This window comes from Pogoniulus pusillus, chromosome 19 (genome assembly GCF_015220805.1).
Source record: "Pogoniulus pusillus isolate bPogPus1 chromosome 19, bPogPus1.pri, whole genome shotgun sequence".
Classification (NCBI taxonomy): domain Eukaryota; kingdom Metazoa; phylum Chordata; class Aves; order Piciformes; family Lybiidae; genus Pogoniulus; species Pogoniulus pusillus.
Window position 1 is genome coordinate 12,940,667 of NC_087282.1, and position 18,663 is coordinate 12,959,329.

The window sequence follows — 18,663 nt, forward strand, 5'->3', positions numbered from 1 at the left end:
CCTCCTCTTTCACCTCCTGCTGCGGGCGGGCGGCTCGGGTGCCTCACTCCCCTTTAGCGGCCATGGCCACCGAGCTGGAGCCGCCCGCGGCTGGCGCTGTGCCGGGCGCGGCACCGCTAGAGGCGGAGGAGGACGAGGAGCACTGGCTCTACGGGGGTAGGTACCGCTGCCCCCGGCCGCGCAGCCAGGCCTCGCCCCGGGAAGCGGGGGAAGGGGGGGCAATGCAAAGCACCCAGCAGTTTCTCCCGGCCCCGCCTCACGGGCCGTCCCTGGGATGGGAGCATGGGGGTGGCTCCGTCTGCCCCTGCTGTGCGGGGCCCGGGCGGTGTCACCCGGCCCCGGCGGGGTGTCACATCCCTGCCCCAGCCCTCGGGAGGGAGCCGGCAGCTTCCCTTTACGGGGCAGGCGCTTTGGCTGCCTGCTTTTGGGGATGGGTTATTGTCCGTTCAGCACTTCACACCGCGATGCGAAGAGGTTAACGTGATGCCTTGGTGCAATTTCAGTGTACTAGTCGGCCACATTTTGTCAGTGTGATTGGTGGAGATGAACCCTAGGGCTAGGAGGGGACCGATCCGTTTGTGCGTCCCTAGGAGAAGGCATAGGACTTTATTTAAACGTCTTTGTTCTCCTCACAGATTTTCCACACAAGTGCTTTTACATTTTCTCTTCCCTGAAATGATGAAAGTCTATAAAGACCTTCAGAACTGACTTCAGTCCCATCTGTGATACTCGGTTTTAATCCTGTTCTGAGACTTTGCACTCATGTTTTGCATTTTGCATCGGTGACTTCACTGATGCGGAGAGGTTTTGTTCGTAGGTTTATTTTTAAGTTGCTCCATTTGTACTTGAACTTTAAAAAGAGAACATTCGGGTTCTGGTGCCTTAGCACTATTGAGGTATTTCTCTATCTGCGATGCATTTTTGTGCTTAGATTTAGCTGCTTTTCTTTTGCTTGAATGATCGTTAGTCTTCTTTTTGCAGATGACACCACTGGAAAGCAAGAAGATGGACCAATTTCTGGGTGAGTCCAGAGGCTTTTTATTCATTTCAACAACACACGTTGTAAAGATCAAGCCACGGTGAGCATAGCTTTAGGAATGTTTCAGACTAGTGCTCTTCCCAGAAGGAGCAGCCTGTCTTCTTCCCATCCCATGGGATGATCTCCAGCTGCCACTCCTGGGCTAGGCCAGCATTTAGGGAGTTGGAAGGTGAACTGGATCAGATTTGACTTAGAAACTTAACTTTTCACTGTTTTTTAATGATTTTTTTTCCTTTTTGTCCTCAGTTTTAAATCAGATCTGTTTTTCCAGTTTAATTGTCTGGCAAAAGTGGTACCTTGAGGATTGGCCTTTGAGCTGGCCAGGTATGGGTAAAAGTGACCTGTGTTTTAGTGTGGAAAAGCTAAAAACTTTGAGCCTAGATAGAATTGGACATGATCAGATGAACAGATTGCATGAGATGTATGAAGAATTTGGGTTGCGTGAGACCTGGAGACAACTCAGTTATCAGTTTAGCTTTGTGTTTATGGAAGGTGTTATCTGTCCTTAGTAACTCCTTTGTATTTGTAGTGGTTTTGCATCAATGTATTTTTCTCTCATCTTCACTGGACTTCTGTGCTGAGCACTCTCAAAAGTTCAATGTCACAGGATGACAGGGGTTAGAAAGGACCTCCAGTGATCATCGAGTCCAACTCCTCTGCCAGAGCAGGACCATAATCTAGTGCAGGTCACACAGGAGCACATCCAGTTTGATATTTGTTGCCCTTTTAAGATGATTGTGAATTCAGCATCTGGAGTTTCTGATATTTGTTATGGAGGCTGCCATGCTTCTGTAGTATCACATGCTTAGGGAATATGTAAACTTGTTCATAGCCAAGTTTTAGGCAGACTTGGTAAATTGTTGTCTAAAACTTTCCCATGAGCTTTGTTGAGAAGGAACAACTTCTATTTTAGGTAGAAATTAAATGCAAACTTGCATAAATCTTTAGCTCCATTGTGACCTTCTTCTGAATGTAGTTTTACTTTACAAACAGCATTAAAGATCTGAATTTCCAACAAACGTCTCTGCTGACTGTAAGATATGTGAAGGAAAAGGATTAGTGGTCATACTAAAGCTCACTTTTTGGTTTTGCTCCTTTTTTCCCCCTCCTGTTTCTGTTTTTCCTTCTTTCCTTTGTTACACAATGAGACATTTCCTAAATGAAGAGCTGTGGGATGTTTTAAGAAAACTAACTCTTTATTTGCTACGTTGTTGAGTGCTGCAGCTCCAAGGTTGTGTTGCTGGCTTGTCTGAAGTGTTTGTCTCTACCAGTGAAGCAGAAATCAATTCAGTGCAGAATGCAGCACCCATTCACATTTTTGAGTCTAAAGGATGTGTTAAATACCAGCATGCTGTCTCTCAGCAATGTGCAGGTTTGTGGTGACCACCTGGGGACATCAGAACCTTTTTTTGCATGCAGATGATGGTTGTGGACCTGTCAGATTGTTCATTCTTGGGCAGCAAACAGGTTAGGGAAAGGCTGTTCCATAGCAAATGTTTATTTGAGCTCAGATCATAAATTTTAATGCACACCCACAGATAACTTCATGTGACTTGAAGCTGAAGGTAATACTTGTCACTGCCTTAATTCAGTCATCATGGATTCTTAAAATTCTGGAGTTGAGATCAATGCCACGAGTTGCTTGCATTTGGCAGACAGAATGCAAAAGGTCTTGGAGCCACCTAGGAACTTTCCTCCAGTGGTATATCTTTTGGCCCTCACGTGATAGCCCGTGTCTGCAACTCTGAAGTACTTTTAGAAGCTGATTTTCCCTTAAGACATCTTGGCTGCTTCTATAACTCAAAGTGTTTTCAGCTAGTCACCTCAGGAATTTGGTCAAAATGGGCCTGCATTTCCTTTCTTAGCTGATGACTCTTCATCCCTTGTTCTATGTCTTGGCTTCAGCATTGAATTTCTTTGCTATGGCTCTTTTCTAACACAGGAGCTTCAGTAACTGTCCAAATTGTTGGTTTGATTTTTATTTTATGCTCAGTAGGTGCTTTCTGAGTTGTGTTAGAGTGATCTTTTGGCTTGTTTAGTGTTTCTATTCCTGCAGTCTCTGAACTGGCTTTCATTTGACCAGTGTTTGGAGTCTGTTTATGTATGTTTATTGTCTAATGAGGAGGCTTACATTAATAGCTATATCTCCACAAAGCACTGGAGGAGAATTTGGTTTCCTGGGCTATTTTAATTGTTTCTTGAAAAGCCAAAGTGATTTTGATTTTCCAATAGGTTTTCCTGATGATGTTAGTGAATAATTATTTCTCTTTGTGTTTTAGTTCTGTGCCACTCAGCATACTCTTTTTCTAACACATGTAAATCAGTTTGATTTTCTCTGCTTGGCTAATGGAGTAAATAATGTTAACATTCATATGAGCTCCATTAAGTGGAGGTAAATCTCAACCTGGCTGCTACTGCACCAAGACTAATTTGTCATGAGTGAGATTAGGTGGATAATTACTTGTCTTCTTTGAATTTTAACTACTCTTTAACATAAGGTATTTGTGGGAACACTAGAGTAACTTTTCCTTAATTTCTGTGGGGCAGGTGCCCTTGCTGCTTTCTAAAGATAGGTAGTTAGCCTAAGGAGGAGCAGCCTGAGAATAAGAGCTAGAGGATGAGGCCAAACTCTGTTAAGTAACAGGACAAGCTAAAAGGGGCACAAAATGGTTTAATCCAAACATGAGGAGGAAATTCTTTGATGTGAGGGTGCTGGAGCCCTGGATCAGGCTGTCCAGAGGTTGTGGAGTCTCTTTCTCTGGGGATATTCCAGACCCACGTGGCCATTGTGATTCTGAGCAAGCTGCTTTGGGTGACCATGCTTTAGCAGGGGATTTGAAATGGTTGATCTCCACAGGTCTTTTCCAGCCTCTGCCATGCTGAGATTCTGTGATAATGACCAGCATCCTTAAGGACAAGGTGAAGCTTGGCTTATTAGGTTTTTAGTCCTATTAGTCACAATTGTGCTGAACCAAAGCTGACAGCTCTTAGAGCTGCCACTTACACATCAACTATTAAGTGGTGTTTGGCTGGGCAGCCATGCTGTTAGGCTTTCAGAAGCTCTACACTGGTTCATTCCAACAAAAGCAAAGCCAGACAGGGATGATTAATGGTTGGAGTTGATGATCTTAAAGGTCTCTTACAACCATAATGGTTCTATGATTAGTATTTTTGTTGACTATGTGAGGTAACTGCCAGCAGAATAAGCACTCTGTGAATGAAGCCATTATATGACAGTCACCTGAACAGATGCTGTAGATCTGGCTTACAACTTTCTGTTATCTGTCACCTTTCCTAGACACACAGAATCCTCTCATCCTCTGCAAGATGCTCCTCAGGAGAACCGGCCTGTCAGCAACGAAGACCGAGAGATGTCACAACATGTACGTGTTCCACTGCAAATGGTAGACCTAGTTATTTTTGTGCTTCTCAATGCCCATGGATGAAAAGATGTAAGTGCTACTGCCTAACATTGTTACCTTTGTGCTGTAGGAGTGTGCTGATGGTCAATTCCCAATTCTAGCTACAGCAACAAGCTTCTTTTCTCAGCTTACCTCTTATAGTGAGCAGTGGCCCCTGTTCTGTGCCCACTGAAGAGGCTGACAAGAGCTTCTGATGCTGCAGTCTGGCAGGAAAAGCAGAATATGGTGTTACTTCCAGCTCAATATTTAGTATGACTTCTTGAGGGTCAGTCAACTGTGGAAAACACTGAGATAGACAGCCCAAAGTGCTGGGCAGTCTTGATTCAGGCTCAGACCTCTTAAAGTGCAGTCTCGTGGCTCAGTGTTGGAAGAGTAGGAGATTTGCTTCTCCACTCTCTGCTTTAGTCTTTTTGATGGGTATATTTTCTGCCCCTGTGGGCTAATGTGAAGAGCTGATAAACTTGTGCCATAATCAGGGAATCAGATCAGGAACTGTGAAGTTATTCTGTAAAGTGGCATGACTTGGGGACTTGCTAAAGAAGCCAAGCCAAGCTCCTCAGCAGCTTCTTCTCATTGAAGTTGTGATGGGAGAGTGTTTGCTCCAAGGCTGTTAGGTGAAGCCTAGTGAACGTATGTTGGTGATTGTGACCTTCCCCATGGATGATGGAAAGAGATGTATCAGAAAAGCCCTACCTCTTTTCAGGAGAGTAAGAGAGAGGAAATGTGGGACGTGACTGATGAGGTTGCACCTCGAGTCCTGAATTAAGTTTTGGGCCTCTCACTCCAAGAAGAACATTGAGGGGCTGGAGCAGATACAGAGAAGGGCAATGCAGCTGGTGAAGGATCTAGAACACAATTCTTGTGAGGAGCAGCTGAGGGAACTGGGATTGCTCAGCCTGGAGAACAGCAGACTGAGAGGAGACCTTGTGGCTGTCTACAGCTCTCTGAAAGGAGATTGCGGTTGGGTGGAGGTTGGTCTCCCAAGCAACAAGTGACAAAACAAAACTGCCTCAAGTTAGACCAAGGGAGGGTTAGGTTGGACATTAGGAAAAATTTCTTCACTGAAAGGGTTGTCAAGCCCTCAACCAGGGCACTGGTGGAGTCCCCATTCCCTGGAGGGATTTAAAACCTGTGAAGATGTGATGCTTGGTAGTGTTGAGTTAATGGCTGGAATCAATGATCTTAAAGATCTTTTCCTGCCCAAATGATTCTATGGAGAAATGCTTGGAACTGAGCTTAACATTCCCAACCTTCAGAAATCTTACCCTAATTCTAATGTAGGGTCACTTTTTGAAAGAACACAGAAGTTTCTTTGTGGACACTTGTCTGTTTCCATTGAAGACTGGTTGCTTTCATGGCTTTTGCCTCCAGAGCTGCATGGCCATGAAGTGCAGTAAAAGTTATGTCTTGTTACCACAATCGTTCTTTCTCACAGTCCTCCATCATTCAAACATTGTAACATTGGAGGGAAATTCATCACTTTTGTATATTAATGAGCCTCAGTTTTATGTACTCATGAACTTTTATTATTGCTAGGCCCTTCCAAGTGGTGAAGATGATGAAGATGACAGTGATAGCGACAGCGATGATGATGATGTTAAAGTTACAATTGGCAACATTAAAACGGGAGCACCATCGTACATGTATGTATGGCTGATTGTGGTGTTGAGTTCTCATATGACACACCTCAGGTGTGTTATCTGGGCTTGGAAGAAGGAACGAGAGCTGATTGTCTGCCAGGAAAAATGGGAGTAGTGGTTGGAACACTGGAATGGGATTACAAGCTGATGGGCAACTCTGTCCTGCTTGTTGGAGTATCCATCTGTAAAGCAGCAGTGATAACTCATGGGGTTGCTGTTGGGAAATTAATCATGTAATTACTGTGCTCCATCAGGCAGAATCAAAGGTGGGGAGGTTACATTAAACTTCTCATTTGTGAAAACTTGAAGAAGCCAAATCTGCATTCGTTGGAATTTTTGTAAGCTGTGAAACATACTGGGTTTTTTTCCTCACAATTCAGAAACGGTGAGGCTGGCTTTTGCCAACCAGGAAGTTATGGCACTGACTTCAAATTCTACCTAATTTGCATTGAATAAAAATAAGACAACACTTTTGCTTGCTGCTAGCAGTCTTTTCCTTCAGGAAATGACACTTGTCTGTTTCACAGCACACCCTAATATTTCCATGTTAGGGATTTCCACTTTAGGGATAGCTTTCTTCTCTTATTGTAGAGGTGATTTCAGGATGGATTTACTTATGGCTTACGCTGAGTAGTTCCATCTGTTAACAGCTCGGACATCCTTCTCAAAACCTGCTTTCTCTCCTGTGATTTTCAATGATTTCCCTTCCATTTAACTACCACTGTGTGAAATAACCTTTCCCCTCAGGTTCCAGACAGTGCTCTTGGGTTCTGTTGTTGGTCAGAGACTGCTGCATTTCTGTAGGGTTAGAGGAACTTCTGTGGCAAATCAATTTCACTTTCAAGGTGTTGAGATTTGGTACTAGAAATCACAGAGAGGAATGAATAAACCTAACTGAGCTAAGCTTTTACTAAAATCTTCCTGAAAATCTTTGTCCCAGTGACTTGCTCAGATACCAATGCAGTGATTCTTTTCCATACAGGGGAACTCCTATGAATCTGAATTTAAAAACGGGTAGAGGCTATGGAGCATCTGCTTCAGGTACTGCTGGTGATTTTATCCTTCATCATTTGCAATACTTCACTCGTTTGTCCCTTATCTGACAGCTGGAGCAGTTGCAAACCTTGGTCTGTGTTTGAGAAGATACTAAATTTCTGCATTTTATTTAAACTAGGAATCGGAAGTGGGTTCTAGGATAGTCTTGGGGTCCAGGGTCCAATGGAAAGATTTAATGACTTGTCACTGAACAAGCTGTTATAATATAATTATATTATTCTGTTATATTCTGAAATTCTAAATCTATAATTCTATTTAAACTAGGAAAAAGCTGACATCAATTATTTCTTCTGTAGTGAAAAAAAAAAACAGAATATTTCTAAACTATTTGTTTAGCAGGGGCCAAACATTCTAAATTGCTTGGAAAAAAAACTTCATGGTCAGATTATTGAGCTACTTGCAGTGTAAGATACTAAAAGAAGTAAGCTTTGGCCTTGAGTGTCAGCTACACATTTCTGCTGATGAAACTTTTTCCTCTGTTCACTTTAGTTTATAGTGTATATTAAAACCTGGATTCTCTCCTTCCACAGGCTTCATACACTTCCTTCCATTCATTTCTTTATGCAAATGACTTTTCTAATTGACTAAATTCCCCTTGAAGTTTCTTTACCCACCAGATTTTTTTTTGCGACTTCTGTTAGTTCACAATCCTCTTAAGTCTGATCCTGAAGAAATCTCTTGTTATAAGAAAATCTGTGTGCCTTGGGAGGGAAAAAGAAATATTTGCCTGGCTAGGAAAATATTTTTGTTTTGATTTGGGGTAAATTTGACACATGCTTTATTCATTTTTTCTGTCTGCAGCACTATTCTGGGCTAGATTGGTTTCTCTGCTCTTCACCTGCAAATGCTGCATAGCCTAGATATTTTTTTATAGAGGGCTAAAGTGATTTTTAATAGAAGTTGATTGTTGGTTCCTACATGCTCTAAAGTCAGCAATGAATTCACAGTAGCACTTTTCTTTTTGACTGGATTAATTTGCACAGTAAAGTAGAGGATTAAAGGCACTGCATTCAAAGTAGTAACAGTTTTTCTTCTCTCCCAAGCCAAGTTGCAGCCCAAAGGTATTGACTTAGATGCTGCAGGGAATATAAATGGATTGCCTGTTATCGAAGTGGATTTAGATTCATTTGAAGACAAACCATGGAGGAAACCAGGTGGGGCCTCACAGTTCCTTGTGGTAAATATTTTCTGCAGTTTTAGTTCTTTCCCTTTAATGTCCCTTGTAATTTTTGTCCGTTTGTTGCTGCCAGGGAGTAGGAAAGTCAGAACAATGCATGTTCTTCAGCCTCTGATGCCTATCCAGACAATCAGTGCCATTCAGTGATTATCCAAACCCCCAAAATGGGGTTTTATTTCCTCTAGTATCTTAGCAACTTTTTATTTAAGGTTCTATTTTATTAATTCCCCATTCCAGAAAATTGTATATTGTACAATACAGGGGTCTGGAAAACAGTTATTTTGAGGAGCAGCTGCGGGAACTGGGGTTGTTCAGCTTGGAGAAAAGGAGGGTGAGAAGAGACCTTACAACTCCCTGAAAGGGGGTTGGAATCAGGTGAGAGTTGAGCTCTTCTTCCAAGGAACAAGTGACAAGATGATAGGAAACAGCCTCAAACTGCACCAGGGAAGGTTTAGATTGAACATGAGGAATAATTTCTTCCCTATAAAGGGTTGTCAAGGCCTGGACTAGGCTGCTCAGGGTGGTGATGGGGTCATCATCCCTGGGGGTATTTGAAAGCCATGTAGATGTGGTGCTGAGGGACATAGTTTAGTGCTGGGATAAAGGTTTGACTTGATGATCTTGGAAGTCTTTTCCAACCAGAGCGGTTCCATGACATTGATATGATATTTGTTGTCCTTAAAGTCAATTGGGTAGAACCAAGATTTGACTGTTGATTGTTTGCTCTCCTCTCCACGTGCAGCAGTTTGCTTACTCTGTCTTTTCATGGCCAAACTCAGAATCATCTCCATGCACCATGCACTCTTCTCATTTGGATCCTGCGATATCCACACTTCTGCAGGACAATGCTCTTTGCAGAGGGCACTGATGGTGACTATTACCACATGAGCATATCATGACAGGAAAGCCATCTTCTTGTGTTGAATCTCCTGTTGCAAAGAGATGAGTAAAAGGAAGCAAAACACTGTCTGCTTTGACAGGAAAGGCTAAGATTTTTTTTTTTAAATAGGAAAGGTTCACTGCTTAATTCTTTGCTAGATTCTGCCCCTGCTGCATAACTACAAGTAGCAGTCCCCACTTCTGTCTTCTGGATGATATTGTCTAGATTGTGCAGACCATAAGTACTTTTCACAGCAGGTTTAATGTGTCCATGGTCTTTTGTCTGCCTGGTTATTGCTGGGGAGATTCTTACTCAAAAATGACTCTTGCATCACAGCTACAAATAAACTATTATCAGAATTTGATACAAAGGGAAATGAAGGATCCAAAGAGAACCAAATTTTTTCTGTGCTACAGAAACCCTGCCGCAATTAAACATTATCTGATGCAAAACCTCCACTTACCTCTTCTCAGAAATAATTCTCCTTTTCAGCCCCTCTACTTTGTTTATCTTCCAGAAATACTGCTTGTTGAGTGTGTTCTGCTTTTAGAAAGTTACCTGTGGTCTGTTTTGGTAGTTCTTGCCCACCTGAAATGAAGGGCACCAGTGAACAGAACTGTTAATAACTACATGGGCATGTCACGGTATAAACCAGCACTGAAGCTCCCTGCTAGTAGCTCATTGAGATGTAACAGAGCACATGGCCTTTCCTCTGCAGGGGATTTTTTAGTGGCTGTGAGAAAACAAATTAGAAGGACGTCAACATAGTGCAGTTCAGAGATAAAGCAGGGAAATTCTGGTCATGCTGACATCCCTGGACAAAAGTGAAGCCAACTGGCCTTGAAACAGTGTTGAAGTACAGATAGAGGGAAGCTGTCTGCACAAATGTGTAGCCTGTAAGCCTACAGAGGTGTAAGTTTATTTTAGATAACAGGTAACTTGTTACTCAACAGCATTTCAAGTTTATAGCCAGTTAATTGTTCAGCAGGTTGGTATCTCTTTGAAGTGAGAAGAAGGAATAATATAATGTGGAAGAACTGATAGAGGCCGAAATAAAGGCCAATAAAATAGATATGTAAATATCACATTGCCGAGTCTGTACTGGGGCAATTTGCATGTTTGGGTAGTAGGCCAGGAAGAGCAGCCTGCCTAGAAGATAAACTTAAACCTTGCTGTGTAGATCCAAGCTCAGCATGGTCAGAGTGTTTTGCATAGCCCTTATTTATCAGCCCCTTGGTTTAGGATTGATTGGTCTAGGAGCAGCTTTGTGAGGGGGATGTTTGAGAGGTACCTCAACAGGGCTCAGAGATGCTTTGTAATGTTTGTTTTGGTGAGGTGAGCCTTCAGAGTTAGGTTACATTTAGTTAGTTACATTTGTCCCTCTGTATCTCTTTTCTTGGCAAGCAGTCTGTGGCCACCTCTCACTCTGAAGTGCTCTTGCTGAATTAGCATGTTTCACAGAAGACTGACAAGTAAGATCTTGGAAGGCTGTGGATAGAATCATCATTGAACTTGTGTATTCTGAGAGATGTCAATGAAAGGCTTCCACTTCAGCCATGTCACACCAAGGTGCTGGAGCAGGTCCAGAGAAGGGCAGTGAAGCTGGTGAAGGATCTAGAGTACAAATCTTGTGAGGAGCAACTGAGGGAGCTGGGATCGTTCAGCCTGGAGAAAAGGAGGATGGGAGGAGGCCTTCTCACTCTACAGCTCACACAGAATCGCAGAATGTCAGCTCCCTGAAGGGAGGCTGGAGCCAGGTGGGAGTTTGTCTCTTCTCCCAAGGAAGAAGTGACTGGAAAGGAGGAAATGACCTCAGGTCATGCCAGGGGAGATTTAGGTTGGACATGCAGAACAATTTTTTTCCTGAAAAGGGTTGTCAAGTCCTGGCCCAGGCTGCCCAGGGCAGTGGAGGAGTCTCTACCTGCAGAGGGGTTTCAAAGCTGAGGAGATGTGGTGATGAGGAACATGGTTTAGTGGTGACCTGGCAGTGCTGAGTTAATGGTTGGACTCAATGATCTTGGAGACGTTTTTTGGCCTAAATGATTTGTGACTCTGTGTTTCACAAAATGAACGAGTCCCAGAGCTTCTTCTCAAAGCTGCAGAGGTCAGGAGTGGAACATGTTTGCTTTGCTCTGCTAAGAAAAAGGGTTTGTATCACCATCCTATTTTTCGGTGGCATCTGGAACCATCATTCCTGTGTTCTCCCTGGCACTCAGCTCCTTTAGACAATTGCAAGAAACCAGTCTGAGAAAATCCAGTTGGTGAATATTTTGTTGCAAGTATGTCTTAGTAGCCTGCACATGTGCTGGATCCTGTGTCCCAGATGGTCCCAGCACTGGTCAGGTTGTTGTCCACCTGCCGCCAAAAAGCACAACCATCTCCACTGTGGCACGCAGCAGCTTCTTGACAGAACAAGTGGACAGGGAGCTGTGCTCTCTAGAAGATTTTTGTTTTCTTAGCTCTCCATTTAAGCAGTTAAGGGACAACTTGAGAATTAAGTCTGTGAGAATCCCTGTGTTAACTTTTGCTCCTTTTGGCAGGTGCTGATCTTTCTGATTATTTTAATTATGGATTCAATGAAGAAACATGGAAGGCTTATTGTGAAAAGCAGCGACGGCTTCAGCTGGGACTGGATCCTGCTCCTCCCATCAGCACAGAAAATAAGATCACAGTAGGTGACATGCTGCTGTGTATGGCTAGAGTAAAGCTGGGATTTGGTAGTCACAGAGATGAGAGAGTAGGAGCAGAGGATACCTTAATGTCTGTGTTCCTTTTGTTGGTAAATGTTGCAATCTGCTGAAAGTCTTTATGAAACAAACAGTTCCAGCTGCCTAGAAAGACTTCTTTGAGTTTCCAGTTGACTTTGAGTGGACTACTCAGCAGTCGAGGTGACTGGTTGGAAGTTCCTGTGGATGTGAGAGCTTTTAGAGTGGAGACCTGGGCACTCATGGCTGTTTTGCTTGTTGCTAATGACTTGCAATTGTATGTCTGCCTTTTGTATTTGAAGTCTGCTTTGGCCACCAAGCTTTGCCTTGTGCAATCTGGTCTAGTGGGAAGTGTCCTTGCCTATGGCAGGGGGATTGGAATTAACACAGGGGGTTCCACCTCAGCACAAGGGGGAACTTCTTTATTGTAAGGGTCACAGCACTGGAACAGGCTTCCCAGAGAGGTTGTGGAGTCTCCTTCTCTGGAGACTTTCAAGGCCTGTCTGGACAGATTCCTTGTGTGACCTGCACTAGATTATGGTTATGCTCTAGCAGGGGTGTTGGACTCAATGGTCTCTTTGGGTCCCTTCCAACCCTTAACATCTGTGATCTTTAAAGTCCCTTCCGACCCAAACCATTCTATGAATCTATGCAGTTTATCAGGTGGCCAAGAGCTGTTAGAACTTCGGTCAATTAAAGCAAATGTTGCCATTTCTGGTTTTGCTTTAAGGGCTACAGGAAAAATAATATGAAATAATTATACTTTTGGACTTGTAGCAGGAGGCAGCAGACAGCAAACTGAGGTTGGAATAGTTAGCTGCTGTACAGAACCATCTGCTGCCTTGACTGAAGAGCAGGTTTCTTGTCAGCAATAGCTGTGTGATTGTTCCTCAAGGGAGCCCTTTTCTGTTGCTGAGAGTTGACCTCTGACGCTGTGTTCAGTTAGAAGGAAGAGTGTTAAACCTGTGTGTTACATTCTACCTTCAAAGGTTCAGCAAGGAAGAACAGGAAATGCTGAAAAAGAAGTGGAAAACAACATCATCAAAACAGAATTCAAAACAGACTTTTTGGCTCTGGTGGGAGGACGCATGAAGGCTGGACCTCCTCCCAACAGGTAAGAGATGATGCTGACATAAAGCTTGGGTGCACTGTGGTCTTCATGGGGGTAGCTGCGATCTACCTGGACCTGCATATAAATACTTAAGGGTGAGTGTCAGGAGGACAAGGCCAGTCTTTTTTCAGTGCTGCCCAGTGACAAGACAAGGGATAATGGGTGCAAACTTGAACACAAGAAGTTCCATCTAAACATCAGGAAGGACTAAATTACTTTGAGAAAGGCAGAGTGCTGGAACAGCCTGCCCAGGAAGGTATTGGAGTCTCCATTTATGGAGACATTCAAACTCCCCCTGGATGCATTTCCATGTGACCTTCCCTAGATGAATCTGCTGCGGTAGTAGGGTCAGACTGGATGATCTCCAGAGATCCCTTCCAATCCCTGCCATTCTGTGATTCTGTGATAGCTGAATCTTCTGAAGCCTGAGAGAGGAGAAGCTTGGAAACATTGCAGGAAACTACTGTGGTAACTCCTTTAACTGTCCTCTTAAGCAGCGGTCTCCCAAGGATTGTGCAACCCCATTTACTTCTCTTTGGTGATCCCCTCAGTATAGAGCTACACGAAGAAGGAAATCTATCCCAGCTGAAGTGTCTGGGAGTAGAAGAAACAAGGCAAACACCTGAGCTTTGAGGGCTTACATTGCTGTCTGCTGGTGCTTACTTGGCTTATTCTCACTCCCACAATGTCAATCTTTGCCCCTTGAAGTGGAAGGGGATGACACTTCTGGCAGCTGATAAGAGGAGCGTTTGGTTTCTGAGCCTGTGTGCTAGCTGCTTCATACGCACTAATTAGTTCTGCTCTCCAGTGAGAGAGGGAATCTGTAAGGCTGGACAGAGCAAAACATTTGAGTCATTGTGATTGGCAGCCTCTGCTGAGAGAATCACTTGATTTTTGTGAAGCTTTTGACTAAAAACCAAGGCCAAAGCCATGTGAAAACAGAAGAGCCAGAGCTTTGAGATCTGCGTGTTTCATAGAATCATTTAGGCTGGTGAAGACTCTTTTTTTTTCCTGGATGGAAAAGAACATACAAGCAAAGTCTTCTAGTGGGGAAAAAACTGCTCCTTCTGATGTTTTTGAGCCTAACAAGATTCATGCCTCTGCTTTGTACCAGGAAGCTGGGTGGGACCATTGATGTGATCGGTGGCCAGGCAGGCACGATCAGGAGAGTAGAAGGAAGACGTCGTGATAAGCATGCTGCTGAGGAGAACCCGATTCAGGTACATGTTTTGTTCTGGCTTGGCAGATTTCTAACTTTGTTACTCTTCTGGTGAACTCTGAGCAAATCCCTGTTCTTCCTGACCTCCCAGGTCAGTGATTCTGCCTGCAGAGCAATAGGTAGTATATCAGAATCCCAGTTGGAAGTGACCTCTGGAGATCATCTCATCCAACCCCCCTGCTAAAGTAGGGTCACCTTATTGAGGTGTGTCCGTGTTGAATTAGCCTTCTGCAACTTCAATTAACTTTTGTTTTAGGAGCTTTATCTTGTTAGAAGCTAGGGATTGTCCTTTAAAGATGAGCTTGCCATCTGATTGGTAACACTCAAGTTCCTTTCCTCATCAAGTCTCCCAAAGAATCCTTTGGAGTAGGTGGAAGGCTCTTAGGTGAGTTATTCCCTTCCTTTCCACAGCTGTACTGGAATCTACAAGTCTGCAGAGGAGGGCTTCAATTTGGGGTTGTGTTTCTTTGTATTTTGAAGTAATATTTAGTTGAAGCATGATTACACACTTCAGACTTGGAGTGGGCCTGTGTTACTGGATCTTATCCTTGTAAGAAATCAAAGCCTGGGGGTTAAAACTGGACTCTGTTCTGATCTTGCACATCCAGTGTATGACATAATGTCCTCGTTGGCTTCTAGGCAGGAAGGTGCTATGTGTAGGATTTGAGGACCATCTGCCAAGAAGTCCTCTCTTAACCACCTTCCTCCTATCAACCACTCACCAAAAAAAACAAATATGGAATCTTTCCCCTGTCTAGGCACAGTTCTTTAATTCGATTTCATGTCTTGCTTTGTTTTGTTTTCTGTTTTTTGTGGTCATTTTCCAAATTCTGCCACCAACGGCCCCAAAAAGAGTTTGCCTGAGAGAAGGAATTTGTGGGGAAATGGTTGTTGTTCCTCCTGCTTACAGGCATTGACACCTGCATTTCCAAGTCTTCCTGGTGTCTGTATATTGGTCATTACTTCAGCAGTAGTGGGTGTATCACCTGCTTTTGTCAGGCAGATGTGAATGCAGCCTTTTGACCTTTTTGGAAACAAATCTGGAGCAAAATTTGGCTTCTCACTGCCCTCAGGAAAGATAAATTGGGCTGAATAAATGAGAAAGTAAGCAGTACTATGTCACCCTCAAATATGACAGGTTGTAATCCAAAGCCTTTTTTAGTGGTGACTCTCACAAGCAGAAGATGTTCCTAACACTGAAACTGTCTTGCACAGTTGTATGTGCAGCTGGAATCTACTCTTATGACAGAAGAGACCTGCTAAGTGTGTTGTTTTGCTCAACCTTCCTTCCTCCCCAGCAGGTCTTACCCTTGGGTATAGCGTAGCACAGCACAGCTTGGTTTCTAGGTGTCACAGTACTGCCTGCTCAGTCCTAGCTGCAAGAGCAAAGAGATAAAATTATCTTCTTACTCTTCTTCCTTCTAAGGTCCTTGGAGACCATGGAAGCAAGCCCCAACCTCCCCAGCAGCCCCAGCAGCCATCACAGCCCCAGCAGCCACCTCAGCAGCAGCCGTTTGCACCACCAGCAGGCCCGCCGCCTCCCCCACTGGCTGGGCCTCCTCCACCACACTTCCTCCACCCTCCTCCACCAGTTACTTCTGTCCCACCTCCCCTGCATCCTCCAGGTATGTGCTCACCCATTGATACGTAGCAGTCTGAGACTGCAACTTAAAATGTCACAGGCTTAGAGTAAGTCAAAGGTTTGACTGTTAAATGCTATGGGACAGTCAAGCAGTTGGGTAACAAATGGATCCTTGGACCTTGTCAGTCTTTGTCAAGTGTCTCCATCAGCATGTTTAACATTTGCCATTCAGTGCTTACAAATTGACAGCTGTTCCTTATCCTGTCACTGGGCACCACTGACAAGAGTCTTGCTCCATCCTCTTGCCCCACCCTTTAGCTTTTGCTGAGCATTGATCAGATCCCCTCTCAGGCTGCTCCTCTCCAGGCTCAGCAACCCTGGGTCTCTCAGCCTTTCCTCCTCACAGAGATGTGCCAGTCCTCACTTGGTCTTTTTTGGTAGCTCACCAGGGTGTCTGATTTCACTTTGCAGTTAATGAGTGACTTTTTTTTTAAGTTTAAAAAATAAACCTCAAGCCAACTGATAACAAACAAGCAAAAGGATCCACTGGCACCTGCAGCAGGATCTCCTCTCCAGCCCTTTCAGTTGTTCCAAAGCCAAATCTTGTGTGTAGATACTACTGGAAAACAGAATTCTCTAGTGTGAGAGAGCAGCAACATTTCAAATTATCTATAATACGAAGGGAAAGAGATCATTGTTAGGGCAAATTAGATTTGTAAGCTAATTGCTGCTTAATAGCACCAGGGGTTTTTTTCTTCTCTTTTTGCTCAGATACATGGGGGTTTATTCAAAAGGGTGGTGTTAGGTCTAGCTTGAGGTGCAGCAATGATCTGCTTTCCTGTTGTCCTCACTTGTTCTGCTTGTTTATCTCCACAGGTCTGCCACCACCCGGTCCTATTCCAGGTAGGTCTTAATTTGCTCTCAATAACAGCAGTAATTCTGAACACACAGATGGTTCTGCTGAAGTGTTTGAATTAAGCAGTACAAGATGACATCAAGACCCATTTTAAAGAGTGATTTAGGGCAAGAAGCTGCAGTGCAGTGTTGAACTCCAGCTGCCTACCTTATATCGTGGACCTAATAAATAATAATCTGTAGGACTTCTTAGTGCCATCTTGTTTGGCCTCTGAAGACCAACTTAAGAAGGGAAACGGAGAGCTTCAGATAGGAAAAGCCACTTAGTTCCATGTGAAATGGTTTAGTTCTTCTCAGGGCATTTGCACAGTGACAAATTGATGCTTTGTGTGGCAGCTGGTAGGAGGAGACTGAGCAGAACAAATGCCGTTTCCATCAGAAGCCTTTGCTCCCTGCTGTGCAGTGAGGATGGTGAATGCTGATGGAGAAATGTAACAGTCAATCTCGTGCCTGAATTAAGAGCCACACTAATTCAGAGCTGCTATAAGACAGACTTTCCTCTAGCAGTAATTTATTCTTCCTTCTGGAAATTTTGCCTAGACCAGGGAAAAGAGATGTAGCTGTTTGTGCAGCAGACCAGCTGGAGTGAATGTTATGACCAGATGCCATAGATGAGAAAATCCTTGGTGGTGACCATGTGCATGCAGTCAGGCCACTGCCTCTGTGTTGTGCTGGACATTTGGTCCACGTACTCAAAAGGTTGTGCACCAAAAGCACTTGGGACTTATCCTCACTCTGTCAGATGTGTTGGACTTGATCCACAGCTTTTGTGTCTGTGCCTTTGTATTCTCACTCTATCTTGTGTTTCCCAAATGGAGCTAAGGAAAACCTGTGCTAGCTGGGCAGTCCCTCAGCCAGAAAATTCCTCTGTGTGTTTGTTAAAATGCTACTTTCCATGCTTCTCTCAGCATACAGTAGTATTTCAGAGCTGATTTTCATCTTGTACTGGAAGGAACCTGCTCATAGTAAGCTCAGATTTAGAAGACCCATACTACAGTGCAGCTGGACACAAACTGGGTTTTGCTGTTGGTGTTACGGTGCCCAGCTGCTAGTCAAATGCATTTAGATTCAGACTGTTTGGGAGGAGCAAGGTGGGCATAATGACCAGGCTATTTGTTCCAAAGTACTTCTGTTTCAGGTTGCTGGGTTGGAAAGGGAGATGAGGGAAAAGACCTCCTAGTTATGATAGTAGTGATCCAACACCATTGAAGGTGGGTGCTTGTCACAGCAGTGCTTTGAAGAACTTGCTCTTGATAAGCAGGTGTGATTGAAATGCTCTAGGCATTGCATTTTATTGGAACATTTTAGGAAGAGGAGGAGGGGAAAAGCATCAAAACCATGCAAGGTGTCTCCCAGGTAGTTCGCAGTATAGATCTCCACTTGCTGAGCTGGAGAGGTCAGGCTCTTTTTGCAGTGAGACACTTCTAGGGAGGGCTTCTGACCTATTTTAGGTGTTCATGGTAAGGTGGTGATCTGTCCCACAGTTTCAATGACTCTGCTGGCTTAATCCTTCAGCAGGAACCTGTGGCTGCCAGCCTCACTCTAAAGCACTGCAGAGGGACAGATGATTCCTACCCTTGGTATCAGTGCCGTTTGAGTTTCCATTTTTGCTGCTCAATGCTAGACAGAGGAATTACTGTGCAAACAAGCCAGTGGGTGGTTAGTCTGCTCTTGTTGGTGTTGGTAGCTGCCTGTGGAAGTAATGGTTGCTCATGGTTATGGATACAAGTTTAAGAAGCTCCTTTATGAGCAGTCAGCATGCCTTTCTCACTTTCAGACTGGTCACGAGGCCTTTGGTTTCCAAGGTTTATGTCATTTCTGGGAGCAGCCTTCATAAACATCTGCTGAATTGTGCTTTGTTGAAGATGGTCCCTTGTGATTTTGTATACCAGCTCACCATGTGTTTGACTCTGGGCC

General features: G+C 44.0%; 1 protein-coding gene across 1 annotated transcript in view; it reads left to right on the forward strand.

Moving 5' to 3' along the window:
* The window catches only part of LOC135183958 (pre-mRNA 3'-end-processing factor FIP1-like), a 28,832-nt gene continuing 10,169 nt past the window's right edge, over positions 1–18,663 (forward strand). Inside the window, exons 1-11 of the mRNA XM_064159345.1 lie at positions 1–156; positions 982–1,021; positions 4,338–4,422; positions 5,998–6,104; positions 7,084–7,142; positions 8,201–8,311; positions 11,755–11,885; positions 12,909–13,033; positions 14,145–14,250; positions 15,676–15,874; positions 16,708–16,734. Of these exons, the coding sequence (XP_064015415.1) occupies positions 63–156; positions 982–1,021; positions 4,338–4,422; positions 5,998–6,104; positions 7,084–7,142; positions 8,201–8,311; positions 11,755–11,885; positions 12,909–13,033; positions 14,145–14,250; positions 15,676–15,874; positions 16,708–16,734 (1,084 nt within the window). The 5' untranslated portion in view covers positions 1–62. The remainder of the gene's footprint in view (positions 157–981; positions 1,022–4,337; positions 4,423–5,997; positions 6,105–7,083; positions 7,143–8,200; positions 8,312–11,754; positions 11,886–12,908; positions 13,034–14,144; positions 14,251–15,675; positions 15,875–16,707; positions 16,735–18,663) is intronic.